The 15,293-nt window shown below is 47.3% G+C and overlaps 1 protein-coding gene across 1 annotated transcript in view; it reads right to left on the minus strand.

Moving 5' to 3' along the window:
* PAPPA (pappalysin 1) overlaps positions 1-15,293 on the minus strand; it is a gene marked incomplete at its 3' end in the record, with an annotated part of 179,345 nt that overhangs the window by 22,830 nt on the left and 141,222 nt on the right. The window contains exons 15-18 of the mRNA XM_080630817.1: positions 9,294-9,477; positions 6,500-6,710; positions 5,537-5,708; positions 2,092-2,239 (exon numbers count right to left, since the gene is read on the minus strand). Coding sequence (XP_080486943.1) covers positions 2,092-2,239; positions 5,537-5,708; positions 6,500-6,710; positions 9,294-9,477 — 715 coding nt within the window. The remainder of the gene's footprint in view (positions 1-2,091; positions 2,240-5,536; positions 5,709-6,499; positions 6,711-9,293; positions 9,478-15,293) is intronic.

Consider the following 15,293-nt stretch of genomic DNA (forward strand, 5'->3'; position numbering starts at 1 on the left):
AGAGAGGTAATGATGGCTTTGTTCACACATAAACCTGCTTTTTCCCTGATTAACTGTCATGCCCAGTGGGAATCCTGTCCTTTCTTTATTAAAACATGCTGCGATATTCTCCAGCAATATCCCAGAGCCCTGTGGGGACACAACCGTAAGCCCTAGTGTGTTGGACCATTACCATTTCCCCCCTGGAAAATCACTCCTGAATGGCACAGCTGCTGCAAACATGTCATTAGGATTTCTGCACTCCAATCAGCGCTGGGGGAGGAATTAATCTCCACACTGGTTTGGAGAGCTGAACCTTTGGCTCAACACACACCTCAGCCTGGAAGGGCAGATTAGGTGTCTGAGGAATAACTGAAGGTGTGTGGGATTCACAGTGACCACGACTGGATGCTATTATTTTCCCCACCTGCTTCTGCCTTCTCATGTACTCCCACATGGAGGAGTCACTGGGAGCAGAGCAGACCTGGGCTCTTGAGCCAGGAAGACGGGGAGGACTTGGGGTTTGTTTTGCTTTCCCAGTGCACATGACAGTGGCTCCATGGACCCACTGCGTGAGGCCCATTGACACCAGCCCCATTGCAAGTGAGTGGCAGGAAAACAGCTTCTCGGAAGGACATTGACCAGGATTCCAAAAAGATAAAGAAGAGAAGGAAAACCCAACAACCTGATCCCAAAAGGTGGTGCTGGGCGAGCCTATCAAAGTGCGCGGTATGTCCCCATCTGCTGAGGATAAGAGCCAAAGGCAGCTGTGCCCTCACTGAGCTCTTCCTCTCCAGCGAGAGCCACACTCCTACGGAGGATTTGGCCCATGAGACCCTCACCTCCACGATGGCTTTGTGGTCCCATCCCAGAATCAGGCCCACCAGACCTTGCATGCAGGACTGGTACCCCCTGACAGCCACCCTTGCAGGAGGACTGAGGGCTGTCAGACACCCACTGGGTGGGCAGCTGCAGACCCTTCTGCTTCCAGCACTGAGATGCTCCCCTCCAAAGGAGGAACTGGTATTCCTCTCCTTGGAAAACCCTGGCCAGGTTGGAGGTAACCTTATCTCGAGGGTAAAACACCTCTCTACATTAAGAGTCGGGGCTCGCTCTCCTGCCACGCTCCTTACGCTCTCGGAAAGGAGCAGGTCGGAATTGTTTTGATATATGATCTGTAATTGGCATCATTACAGAGCGGTGATCTCATCCAGGTCGTGTTCTCCTCCCCGGGGAGGGAACACAAGCAGGCTCGTGGTCCCTTCGCATGGCTGCAATATAATGAGGGAGCCGCGCAAGAAGGAAACGTCTCCAGGTTCAAAGGGACAGGCAGAGGGAGGAAGGGGCTGGCAGGGGCTGGGAGAGGGGCTGCAGGAAGGGGCCTCATAGGTCTGTGTGGGTTGCAGCCCTTACAGCACGGAGACCTCAAAAACAGGGGCTGAAAATACAATACAGTGTGTGCAATTCAGTGTGGAGCCTTATCCCTCCCTCTGCCTGGGTGACACAAAGCTGAGTACGGGAAGACATGACCCCTTGCAGGGTGAGCAGGCATCCCAAAAAGAAGGGGGGAAACATACTCTTACAACAGCTCCTAAACAACTGTCATACCAAAAGGGATGCTCAGCTGGTCTCATATTCTTTCTGGAAAGACCTGAATTACCCTGGTGCTGCACTTCCCTGCCAGCCTCCTGCCTTTCCGCCTCTGGGGCATGTCTATGTGTGTGTGTGGTTGAAGGAGGGGGACATGACAAAAGAGCAAACACAGGTACAATCTCTGCCTGTATTTTGGGGACAGGATGTGTTTCTGGCATGGTCTGGCCTCCTGGCTGCCCATTAAAACCAGCTGGCCAAGAAGGAACATGATGGAACTGGAAGCATTGCAGGCAATCATGTTAAAGTGATGCCTGGCCTCGCAAAGCTTCGTGTTTCCTAAAAGCATTTCCCTGTAAAGCCTCCCGTAGCAGCCTCTCACTCAGGCAAACAGGACCATAGGACTTCAAGGACCTCTTTCCTTCCTTCCTCCCTCTCATTCCCATCCTCTTCCTCGACTCTTGTTCCTCCGCTTCCCACTCCCTCCCGCACTGCATCCCGCGGGAGCCGGAGCTCACAAACCTATGCCATAGCCGCCGGCGCACTGCAGCTTCAGGTGGCTGTTGAGCTGTGTGGGCAGTGTGCACTGGCCCTGCATCTCCCTGCAGAGATGAAAGGAGCCACTCCAGGTGCCATCCTTCCGGCAGTGAATCACATTGCTTCCACGGCCCTGGAATGAGAGGAGGAGATAACACGGATGCTCACAAAACAACAGCAAGGACAGGCTGAGAAGTGAGAAGCGGGCAGAGCTGAGCCGGGAGCAAAGTTGTGCTGGAGCTGAAAGAGTCCCTGGTTGGGAATGTCAGTGCTGGGGGACAAGAAAGAGTCTTCTTCCAAAGAATAAAAGAAGGAAACCTGCACTGCATACACACAAACCCCTCTTCTGTGTAATGCAACGTCTTTACAAGGCCCTTGCAAGGTCTCTACCTTAAACCAGACCCACTCTAGTTGTGATAAAGGTGCATTCACTCCATTTGCCTTCTGTCTTGTTTGTGTTGAATGCAGACAACCTTTTCCCTCTTGTCATTTTCTAACTGGTTGCATCATCTTTGTCTCAAAAATGAAAGAATCCCCAATGGCCGTCTGAAGGAGGAAGGAAAGCGGGACATGAGCAGGGATGCTTAGCAGGGCAGAACGTGTTCTTTAGAGCTTGGCTGCCTTGAGTGACAGCAAGAGAAGAGGCTGAGACAGACATGCACAGAGGCAGGTGGAAAGGAGAAAAAAAATCTTCTGGTGTGGGAATGGGCAAGGAATACAATATGACATTTCTCTTATAGAGAAGATGCTCCGTATGATACTGAAGAATGAATACCAAAGTCCGAGGGGAAATATCATGCCCTTTAGAAACAACAAAGGAGTGCACAGGCAATCTTTTGTCAGATCTATCCTCATGGCATTGGGGATTTCTGCACAAGCTATTCTGCAGGATCTGTGGGCCCAACTGCCATGGGGTAATGTGGGACACTCAACAGGAGGATGTCTGGTGTGGCTCCAAACCTCCCGCAAGGGCCTTGCTGGATGGGAGAACCATGCACGATCTCTGCTTCTCCTCGCCCATCTTATGTCAGGCACGTTGCCTGCAACCTACCCACCCTGCTCTTGGAGACTGTGCTGGGTATCTGGGGATCCTTTAGTGTTCCCTCTATGCTGGGATTCCAGCACGGCTGCTGAACTCTTCGCAGGAGCTCTTCCCCATGACCCACATCCATTGTTGCACACGGATCGGCACAAGCCCCTGGAACATGCATGGAGGATTGAGCAGCCTTCACTGTTAGTCTTCTCCTTAATACCCCAATGCTTTCTTCACTCAGCTTTGCCAATGAACACAGTGTTTAGTGAGATGCAAAGTGGTCTCATCAGCAGACTACTGCGTGGGACCTGCTTCCCCTTCTCTAGACATCTGGCCATTGCCAGCAGTAATAAGAAAATCATATGAAAGGATAATGGACCAGATGGACTCAGGGTGTGATCCAGCTTGGTGATTCTCACCTTAGGGCCAGTTTGGCAGAGACTGATTAATCTAGATCTGACTGTTCATATGATTTGTGCACCATATTCTCCAATGGAAGACCCTTGCCCTGGGTGCCAGGGGAGGTACCTGCTTAAATGACCATTATGTTGCTGGTGATTAAGGGATGCCATATGTACAGCTGAGTAATGATCTTTCAGCACGGTGACAAATTCAGGAAGAGATTGCTAAGTGATAATTGAGCACAATTTGCTGGGGTAGCAAGCGTGGCGCACTTCCATTGCAATCTGCATGCCAGGGTTCAAGCATGGTTTTTCAAGGTGGCCATGAAACCTGATTTATGTTCCTGGAGCTGGTTGTGTTTAAAGGTACTATTGTACAGTTTCTGCAACATACTCTGAGATCCCAGGATATCTATTGCTATAGTAACATCCTGTCCATCACTCCTTGACCTGCAAAATCTCTTGTGAAAATCCCTGCTGGGTTTCTTACTTGGATGCAATGTGCATTATCACCTTATATAGCTGAGAGAGACTTAGTGGGGTTTAATCCTTAAATAATTAACACCTCTCAAGTGGTTCTGGCTTGTGCCAGGAGCCCTCCCCCTTTCCGTAGTCTATTTTCTGGGATATCTGGAAATACCTTTCTCTGCAAATCCCTTTCTCAAGATCTTATCTGCTCCCTCTGCTCAAGGTGCTTTCCCAGCTGAACAGTCACTACACTCTTCCTTACAGTGAATAAAGACATAGCCGTATCTCTCACTTTCCAGAGCCACTTCCTTATTGCTGTAACTCTGATTCCACTGCCTTCTCCTCTTCATGTCCAGTTCATTTAACAGCAAACACAAACCCATTATACCAGCTGTTATTACACTGGTGGCCCGGTTTCCCTGCGCTGGCAGCAATGGTACACCTCTCCAGCCATGCTGACCAGTGATAGATGTACAATGCCACAGATGCTGTATCCCAGAGCTCCCACCCAAACTGCACCCACATGTGCAACTTCTCATTTCACAAGGCTCATAACCTCACCTAAGTTTTATACAAGGAAACCTTTAATGCAAAACCCCAGGGCTCTTCCTGTTGTCCCCATGAAGAGGACAGGCCAACCCAGCAGGGAATGGGGGCAGCAACAGGCTTTTAATGTTTGAAGCAGATATCAGAGGTCTCTTCACTAGCACTAGAGCATGGTTGGTCCCTTTTTAATGTGTCCTCAGAACCTGGAATGATATTAAAAGGCTTTTAACACAGCACTCCCTACTCTCTGCAATGTAGCAGCTTCTACATCGCCACTTTCTCTTCCCACGTGTAATTAAGCAGCAGCAGCACTTCTGGGAGAAGTTACTTATCTCACAAACTATAATTACCTCTGGTGAGGAAAACTAAACCATTCAAACAACATACTAAAGGCCAAACCGTCTCACATCAGTGAACACAGCTCTGTGAAGTCAAAGGCAACGCTGATTAACGCCAGATGAGGATGTGACCTCTGATGCCAAATGACACCTTCACAGCCAGAAAAACATGAAAATTTAGAGATAGTTCACCTGAACCATTGTAATCCCTATAGAGTTAAATTACCATATTAAACATATACATGGTAATAATGAGAAAAGAGAATTGGAGAGAAAAGCAAGGTAAACCAGAATGACCAGCTAGGACCAGTGTGGGTAACTCATATCCTACTTACTTTCATTTATTACTCCTTATTTTCTGGCTAGATCATAGAGCCACTGTGGCAGGTTTTCCAGCCACTTATTGTCCAGAAACAGTAAGTCACTCACTGTTAGTCCTCTATGGGTAATGGTTACTACTATCATAAAACCAGTATTTCCAGGCTCTCCATAGTAGCTCTCTCACCCTCTACTTTAATGACATGTTTACCTTCTCCATTCCTCTGTCTCTGGCATCAGAAGAGCTCCAAGATCAAAGTCCTTATGGAACATATGATAAACCCACGCTTGTATGTGTTGAGATAACTTGGATACGAGAGACTCACCGACTGATTGTCATCATCTTCACACTTGATTCGGCATTCGCTATTGAACTGGAAGCCATTGGAGCACTGGTAGAGCCCATGAAACTTGGAAGGAGGAGGGTCGCAGGTAACGGGCACACACGCGCCCGGCAGCCACGTGCCATCCTGTGTGCACTGGATCTTAAAGGCTCGCCTGTTGGTGCAGGAAGAACCAAGACCATTCAGTGAGTGGCTGAGTCAGCTAAGAGCCTTTAAAGCCTCTCAGCTCTGCAAGCAGGTTGCAGCGGATGGGTGTGCTTCAGCTTTTAACACTTGGGGAACAAGTTGTGAATCTGCATCATGAAGTCTCTGAGCAAAAATAATGATTATTTGCAAAGCCAATATTGAGCTGCCCAGGTTAAACTGCTCTTTTGGCCTTGGACACGTCTCCCAAAAACTCTGCTTCGGAGGCTTGTGGGCTGTGGTTGGTTTGAAGTGGGTTTGTGCAAAGTCAGAAGCATATGATAGCACTAACCCTTTCCTGTAGAGCTTCAGAGGGGACTCCCCAGACTGCATATCAAAGGGGTATTTCTAAGGTAAGGCCTGTTTTTGAGCAGTGGTTAGGATTTTCAAAGAAGCCTAAGTGAGGAAGGTGCCTAAATCCCCTTGAAACTGCATGAAAGAATTGTTCATAGAATCACAGGATGGTTTGTGTTGGAAGAGACCTTAAAGCTCATCCAGTTCCACCCTCCTGCCATGGGCAGGGGCACCTTCCACTGGAGCAGCTTGCTCCAAGCCCCTGTGTCCAACCTGGCCTTGAACACTGCCAAGGATGGGGCAGCCACAGCTTCTCTGGGCACCCTGTGCCAGCACCTCACCAAATATTCAGTGATATTCCCTACAGCTCACATAGTCTGTTTAAAACAGCCCATCCCTTTCTCAAAATAATTTTAGCTCATGGCTTTCTGAATCATGCGGATGGCATGGCTTTACTCCTGCACGTACTTTCTTGCTTTTCTGGAGGATCCAGGGACATGGTAACCTGGTTTGCATTTGTACTTGCAAAACGAGCCCACTTTGTGCTTATCTTCTCGGCAGCGACTTGTTTGGAGATCTGCATTAGGGACAATGGAGGGTGCTCGACACATCAGCTCACAGAGGGCCTCCGGAAAGGACCACAGCCCATCCTCCATGCAGGTCAAGTTGCTGTTGTTTCCTGAGAAGAGCAGAGAGCAAAGTGAACAACGTCCAGCAGGACCATTCTTTCTGACATGTCGTTACACCCGTAATACATCAAAAGCCACCTCGGTTGGTCTGACAAATTCAACTGTGTATATCATGCATTTTCTCTATGATGGCATTAAATCATTAAGGACTCTGTTTTCAGATGACAGGCAGACAGTGCTCCTTTCAGGAAACGCTATAGGATAGGGGAAACCACACTGGCTTTGTAATCTTTTGTGTTTCTCTTCCTTATTTTTGTTCTTCTCCGCAATGAAGTTCGCTTCCTACATCAACCCCCTCCTCTCCAAAGTCATGGCATTAACAGAGCGCTTGGTTTCATCACATTCTTCATTCTGCTTCTGTGTTCTATCTCTTCCCTGAATCTGTCCTTTTTATTTCAATTTTGAGCCTTTTTGAGCAGCATCTGTTAGTATTAGAGTCACTACTCCAACACAATGAGGAGCCATTCTCAGCTGGGGACAGTCAGTCCTTGGGGACTACTGTGATAAATACGATTCATAATACTCATTAGAGACTCATTTTCCTTAGGAAGCTTTCTTGGCCAGCACCTCAAAGGTAAAAGGTACAATAGATCTATTTGCCTCTGCTATGACCTACTTGACTTCAGAATGTTAAGCTAAAAGTAGCCTAGTCTCAGTGTATTATACATTCTTTGTTATTTTATATTCTATGTTGAAAAGGAATAAGCTTTTCCTAAGAAACAAAGCACAGCTATGAGCCACTAACCCTTCAAAAATCCCTAATACTCTATTGAAATCCCCAAGCATTGCTGCAGGAACTCTTCTCAACCCACAAGGCATATTTTCAACACTAAGCCAACTTCGGGAGTTATCCCAAATAATACTGACAAACTGCTCACCCCAGAGCAATGCCTTCTCTCTGAGAGGAAAGGAAAAGGCTGGAATTCAAAGAAGAAGAAAACAAAAGGCTCTGGAGGGCTCAGGAAGGTATGTAGAGGAGCCCTCCTGCCCTACCCACAAAGATAAGAGAAGCTGCGTTCAATCAGGCCTGGCTTTCTCTTTCCCCTCCCCAACCGCAGATGATTGCAGAGGCATTCTATGCCGAAGGGAGCTCTTTTCTAGAGCACCAGCATGCTCCTCTGCTCTGACTCATGCAGCAGCTCTGCAGACCAGCCATGGTGATATCATACTTGCCACTGCAAAGTGATAAGCTGTGACATTACCAACAGCGGCTGTCATGACGTCAGTGATTGAATTAGGCATGAGTCACTCCAACGCCATTCTCCAGAAGCTTAGTGGCAACATCTATTAGTCATCACCGATGGCTCTACACCAAATGGTGCCTTTACCTCACAGCTCACAGGGTTTCAGGACAAAAGGGTAGTGAACCTACACACCAGAGCTGCACACCCTCACCAGGGGGTTGGTTATCATCCCTCCAGCTCCCCCAATCAGAGTCATCAGCTAAAGCTGTTGTTGGTCATGATGAGTGTCATTGTTTGCACTGCTGCCCTCAAAAAATTCCAGGCATTTTCAGTGAAAAAACACCTCCGGTTGAAGATGACCTTTATGAAACAGAAAAAGGGAATTCTTTCATAAAAATCTCCATTTAAGTAGTTTTAACTTTCACTGTGTGTTGGCTGCTTGTGGTCACCCTCCTAAATCAGAGGTAAAAGAATTAAGCAATTTAGTTATATATGAAGAAATCAACACATCCCTTCACTGAAATGAAAAATACTTCCTATGCCTCTTTGGAGATTTGCAATGAATCCTAGCAGAAAAGGTGATACCCCGTGTACAGAACAGCTTATACAGCCTTTGTACCCGAGTTGGCAACAGCAGCTGAGATTACTCCAGTGCAAGATGACAAGTTCATTTGGCTGTAAAGTTCCTTCAAATGAACAAGGATATCTTTTTGTGTTTCCTGAGAACCAGATCAAAAAGGGTAATGTGCCAGTGAGCGGAAGAGTTGATGGAGCTGAGAGGATGATGGAGATGCTCACAGAAAAACAGCAGGGAAGAAAGCGGGGGAGGAAAGGAAAGAAGGCAACAGTGTGCTATTTTTAAGGAATAAACAATTGTAGAGAGTCCCAAACAAGAAGAGGAGAGAAAGGGCAGAGGGAGAGCGAGATGAGTGTGGAAAAGGAGAGAGGTGATGGGGTGGATGAGGAAAAACAGTGATGGGGATGGTGCCACTGGGACATGGGACTTTTCAGGCTTCTGCTTTTCTAAATGCATGGAGGACACATAGGAGAGAGACAGAAACAGAAAACAGAAGGCATGGGAAAGAAGATGAGAGAGTTCAGTTTGATTTATCCCCATGACTTTTGCATGTTTTGGTTGTATGGAAGTAATATTCACTGTCATTACTGCCTGGCCAGCCGTGATCAAGGAAAGGTCAAAGGAAGGTAATAGAGAGATGCAAAAGAACTTAACTTCTAATATAAATAAACCTTCCCATAGAGTCTCATAATTCTTCATACTTAAAATATCACGAATAATTCTAAACCAACAGCAGAAGTCTCATAGATTACTAGGAGCAGTCTGTGTTAACAGTGTTCTCCCAAGGTCACGCCACAGACAGCCTCTGATACCTTTCAGAAGAGCAGGAGGTCGGCAACTGAAGGAGCATTTCTTGCCAAAGGTGGTCCCCTCGCTGCAGTTGAAGGTGGCTGGGTAGACATGGTACTGGTCTGGGACACCACAATCCACAGGCTCACACGTCACCTGTTTGTTCCACTTCCCATCCGTGCAAGTCATGGTGATGCTGGACTCCATCTGGAAAAAGACATATACGCCTACAGCCACCACAGCCAGGAAGATCAAAACCATTCCAAGCCTAGTACCAGCCATTAATGTGGCAACAAGTTAAGCAACACTGGGCCTATCTCTACCATCACCACTTGGACAGCAGCTACTAAATACAAGGTCCTACAAGAAAGAGTGTCAGAGAACCAGGATGGATTTCTGTCACACTTGGGATGAGAAACCAAAGTGCTTCAATATAAAGAGCAGAGCACTACAAATAATCAGAACTCTTGTCTGCATTGCCTCCTGAGACAAGCTGGCAAGTTGGCTGAGCTGTTTGGAGCTGTTTGCAGCTGACAGCCATCCCTGGTCCCTGTCACTGTGCAGTGACACAGCCACACCAAGGGGATCCCTGTGTACTTCTCAGAAGTCAAACTTGCTGTTGGGTTTGAAGTAAAAGCCAACTTGACATGAACCCATTTGGGACTCCCACCTGAGACTCTCCCAGGAGGTGTCAGTCACTGTTGGACTGGGGTACCAAGGGAAGGGGCCAGAGACATGTCAACATTGTGTTCATATACTGACAGCTGCCATGGCTTCTACCATCAGAGTGCGCCAAGGCTCCAAATGAAACCAGGACCCTGCTGTCCTGGCACTGAGGACCCAAATACCTGAGGAGACAGGCTTTTCCCTGGAGAAACCTGCAATGGAGAGACCCAAGAGCATCCTGCCCATACATTTACCTGGCACTTGAGAGGTCGAATACAGAAACAGTGCCTGTGCTGTGCCTTCCTTAAAGTTGCTCTACATCATAGCTACACAGAGGCTATATTTCTATGGATGTAAGGAATAATCCAAACATTATTATGCTTTGTTAATCTTCACTAACATGCTTGTAGGACTACGAAAGCTAATAAAGCACCCAATGTCTTGTTATTTATTACGGAGGATGATCTGTACCAGTGGAACTGACCGATAAGGATGCTGGGGAGGGACTCTTCATTAGGGACTGTAGTGATAGGACAAGGGGTCATGGGTTAAAACTTAAACAGGGGAAGTTTAGATTGGATATGAGGAGGAAGTTCTTTACTGTAAGGGCGGTGAGGCACTGGAATGGGTTGCCCAGGGAAGCTGTGAATGCTCCATCCTTGGCAGTGTTCAAGGCCAGGTTGGACAGAGCCTTGGGTGCCATGGTTTAGTGTGGGGTGTCCCTGCCCATGGCAGGAGGGTTGGAACTGGATGATCTTAAGGTCCTTTCCAACCCTAACTATTCTATGATTCTAATGCAGCAGATTGAAATCCTGAAGTGCTAGGGAGAGAGAAAATAAAGGGCGGGGGTGGTGGTGGTGGTGGTGTGGTGGTGGTAAAGGAGCCACCTAAAGCTAAGATGAAGAATTTACTGGGTGACCAAAGGACAAACAGATGCTGACAAAGAGACCAAACAACATGTCTATTTCCTAATTAAAAAGGGAAAATTAACAACTAGAAGTGAAGAATCTCAAAGCAAGACTCTTGATTCTATACTAAAGAGGACAGAAGAAAAAAAGGATGTGAGAAACCCCAACACGAGAAGGGGAAGATACTGTCGAAGAATCTGACCGAGCCGCACAGCAGCACTGCTCTGCCTCCAGGGAATATCTTATTCAGGGCTGGTAAGCTCACGGGAGATTTGCACCGCTGACCATTGATCTGGGTTTATAAAAGGAAGGGGAATTTTTCTAGCACACATCAAAGGGACCTGGATTCCCTTTTTGCAAAAACACCCTAATGGTTCCAACAGAAGTTCAGACCTGTCTCCCTTTGATATATGGTTGCATGCAGAATGGAAAAAGCAGTCCCAGAGCTGAGAAACTGGACACTTCCCCAGTGGGCACAAACCCCCTTTTCTAGACCATGGAGTTTATTTAAACAGGGAGCACTGCTGATGGAAAAAAAATGTTGTTTCTGCAAACTCAGAGTAGCACATTCAGGGATTCCCGGAGCGCTCGGGTGAAGGGACACTCTGTGCTCTCATTCCCATTCATTTTGCTCCCCAGTGGCTATTAGTTCTGCCTTTGTTGCCGATCAGAACATCTGCACCATTAAAGAGTATATATAATCTGTAGCCAGTTGATAACTGGAAGATGATTGTGCTTCCAGGAAGTTGTGGTGTCATGGCCACAGCAGAAGGGATGATACAGCGTATTTCCATGTCTTCACAATGCATACGCACAGCATCATCACCACATTTGCACTCCAGGCTCGGCTGCTCCAGCATTCAGCAAAGCCTCCATTTCCCTTCAGAGATGCTATCATCAAATAACACTCCAGCACCTCAGCGGCGGAAGGTTAAAACATAAACTCAAGCTATTGATGTCAGGGGCTATTCAAACGTTATGGAAAAGACATGGGTCTTGCACTGGATGTTGCTGGATGCTGAATCCACACTAAGCACAAGGAAGTGATAGGAGATTTCAGTTACTGGTGTGGTGTGATCTAGTTTAGGAATAAATGATAGTTCCTGCTAGCTGATACTGGCTGCTGAGACACACTATGGTGCACAAGGGAGTTTCTCTGATGACAGGGTTGCATATCAGATGTACCTCTACAGGACACCAAATAAAAAGTGCAAATTCAGGGTCTGGAATACAACACAACCATTTAAACAGAAGCAATATCTATGCATGACCGTCACAGCTCATGGAAAATGGGCCAGAACATTCTGCCCAAGCTAACATTTGTGAGACTATTTCAGCTGCAGCTGTGGTCTTTGTTAGCAGAAAGCTATCATGGGGTTTTGCCCTATGGTACTTTCCCAACAAAAAACACTAAACCAAATCTGGAGGAGTCCCCTCCTTCCAAACCCATATGGCTTTTCCTCTTCCTGGCACACTGGCAAGGCCATTCCCACGTAGAGGAGCTGTGCCTGTGTGGGTAAGATCCTGGCTTCTCGGCTTTTTCCAGTAATTTGTTCCACACTTTGTATGATGGAAGCTGAGGTTTTCAAGGTCAGACATAATAATGGCACATTTTAGAGCATGTCTATCATGTCATCACTTCAAGCAATAGGAGCACATGCACTTCTGCAGCAGAACGTAACAGAACATTCCCCGCAATGAAGACAAAGACCAGTGGCTTTGATTGAAAGCACAGGGGACAACCCTACCACGGAAATCATTGCAGATGGCACTCACCAGCCTTCATCTTGTCCCTGTTGTGATGTCCCACCTGAAGGTGGGATCACTGCAGTGCCCAGGGGCAGGACCCCAGGCTGCTGAGCCGAAGCTCATCTCTCCCCAACACCACGCTGAACCTCGGGGGTATTTCCAGTTGACTTGGCCTGAGCAGTGCTGCCTTCAGCTCCGACGCTGGGTGTTAGCAGCAGCATCTGCATCTGCCTTTGCAGATCTCCCACCCGAAGCCTGAGCAGGCACGTGCCTGTTTCGCCTGTCTGATCTGACAAGGTCACCCAGCTCACAGCAGTCCACACGAAGCACTTGGCTTTCTCATCTGGTTTATTAGCTGTCACTTTGGGCACTTTGCGCCGCTTTGACTGGCATCACAGCAACCGCTTCCCTCCATGCCCTGCCTTCCAAAAGAGCCTTACGCAAGGAGGGAGGGCAGGCGAGGAGGAGAAAAAGAGGACAAAAAAGGGCCTCCAAAGATACTGTGAAGAGGATGCAAACTTAAACTAATCTGGTGCCAAAAGGATTTGTTCCTTGGGACTTTCAGCAGCCTGGGAGAATTTGTGTCTCCTTCCTGCTGCCCAAGATCCCAGCCGGCTCCTTCTTCCAGCGATGCTTCACGTGTGAAGTTTCCTCTCCTTAAAAATGAACAGCTGTGCCCTCCCCTCTAAGTATTCTTCCACTTCTGCCCACTACTGTGCCTCTAATTGAACCCACATGAGCTGCGCTTTCTTTTCCTGGCATGATTGATGATGCCTTTGCACAACATTAGGGAGCTGCTGGGTTTTAAATAACACCTCTTGACCAGAGCAGCAGTGGTGGTGGCTTCAAGGAGAGATGACAACAAGTAACTGAATGAGCGGGGCTTTCAGTGAAGGACAAGAGGAGAGCAGTGAAAGACAAAGAGGGAAAAAGGGGAGAAGGGAAGAAAGAGCATTGGAGTTGTCAGGGGGGTGGGAAGAAAATCGGGGGGACATGAAAACATCCTGAGATCTTCTTTGTGAGAAAGGCACATGAAGGCTTTTGCTCCATCGCTATGAAAACCCTTTTTCATTTGTGTTGTTGCTGAAGTCCCTCAATGGGGATGAGAGAGCGCAAGAGCCTGCAAACAGCTCAGCTTTTCTGGATTTTCGAACAGTTTCTCCTGCGCATGGTGCTGACGGGCTTTAGGGTTTGGTGATTTTATGGAGTTTGAACCGAATTTGGAATGGGAGCTTCTCAGAGAGCAGAGATGAATGAATTTCTTGCCCTAAGCCTGATTAAAATGGTGGCTTCAGAAGACACAGAGGCCAGAAAGTGCAGAAACCGTTGAGAAGATTTTCAAAGTCCCCTCAGATGTAAAAGACTGATTTGAAATGTGACTTGTGCCCCTGCATCTCTGAGGTGCTTTTGAAACTTTTGCTTTTAATTCTCTGTTCACCCCTTTTTTTTTCTGCCTTTCGGTGAAATACAGAAGACAAATGTGGTTCAGATGCTAAACCAGGGTGTCATCTTCATCAGCATGCAGTGGTCATGGGCCGCTGATGTTCAGTCTGCTCTTTGAGACATTGCACCTCACCTCAGCCTCCTTCCTACCCGAGAGTGTGAAACATCAGCAGAACTACTTTCCTTCCTCCTCTTCCTCATGCAGCCTCCCACACTGTCAGTTAAATGAGGCAAAACCAGCCCTAGATCCTCAGATCAGTCAAACAAGCAAACTACCCAACTAAATGACAACAGTGAAGCAACCAACAACCAGTGTAAGGTCCCTCAGTCACAGCAGAAGGTCCCTCTGGCCATAGATAACAACCCACAACGCTCTATCTCATCTCCAAGTGCTTGAGATCAGAAAAGGAGCTGAAGCAACTGTGGAAAGAGAACAATGAAATTCAAAACAACACAATATGAGGAATCCAAGCCATGGATTCTGGACTTTCCTGGATAATTAATTGCTTGCCTACATGTTCCAGAAGTTCTGGTTTGAAGCACCTGACACAAAGACATAAAACAAGATGATAGTGAAAGAAACTGTCTGTTCCTTTTCAACAGATCTCCAAAGCACATGAGTATACTTTTAAAGCATGTGTTTAATGTGCTCAGCTGAACACGGATGCCTTTAAGATGCTCCACTTGCAAAACAAAACCGTCGGCCTCAGGGCTTCTATCGGTGGAAAAAAGACGATGAAGTGCAATAGTAGACCAGGGTGAGAGGAGGCATGTTGTAATAGGCAGTGAATCACGTTAGCTAGGGGTGCTAAAATCCTCCACTCCTGTCATATGAGTCTGATCAAGGCTCTGAAACCAAACTTCTCAGAGCAAAACCATACACAGTTGGCTGAGCGTCTCCAAAAGGTACTTTCTGAATGTAAGTAACATGTTTAGGCTGTTTTATTTGGTTTGGGACTCCTGTGTGCTCAATGTACAGATCCCTTCCAACTGTTTCCTGGTTCAGCCATTCAGGCTCATTTGAGAACTTGTTTTCTGTTGTGTAAAAATGCTCAGCTGGAGCTGGGGTTCTGGTGCTGATGCCAATTAGGATGGAAGAGGCCCAGCTCGCGGGGTCCTGTATTTGTTTTGTAATTGAGTTGAAAGGGCTGACTCATTCCCCTCCACTCTGGCTCCCTCCTCTGCGAGCTCAAGAAGAACACAAATACAGACAGGCTGCTGAGCACACTGCCTGCCCCAGCCCTCCCAGCCCTACAT

This window comes from Psittacula echo, assembly GCF_963264785.1.
Source record: "Psittacula echo genome assembly, chromosome: 16".
NCBI lineage: Eukaryota > Metazoa > Chordata > Aves > Psittaciformes > Psittacidae > Psittacula > Psittacula echo.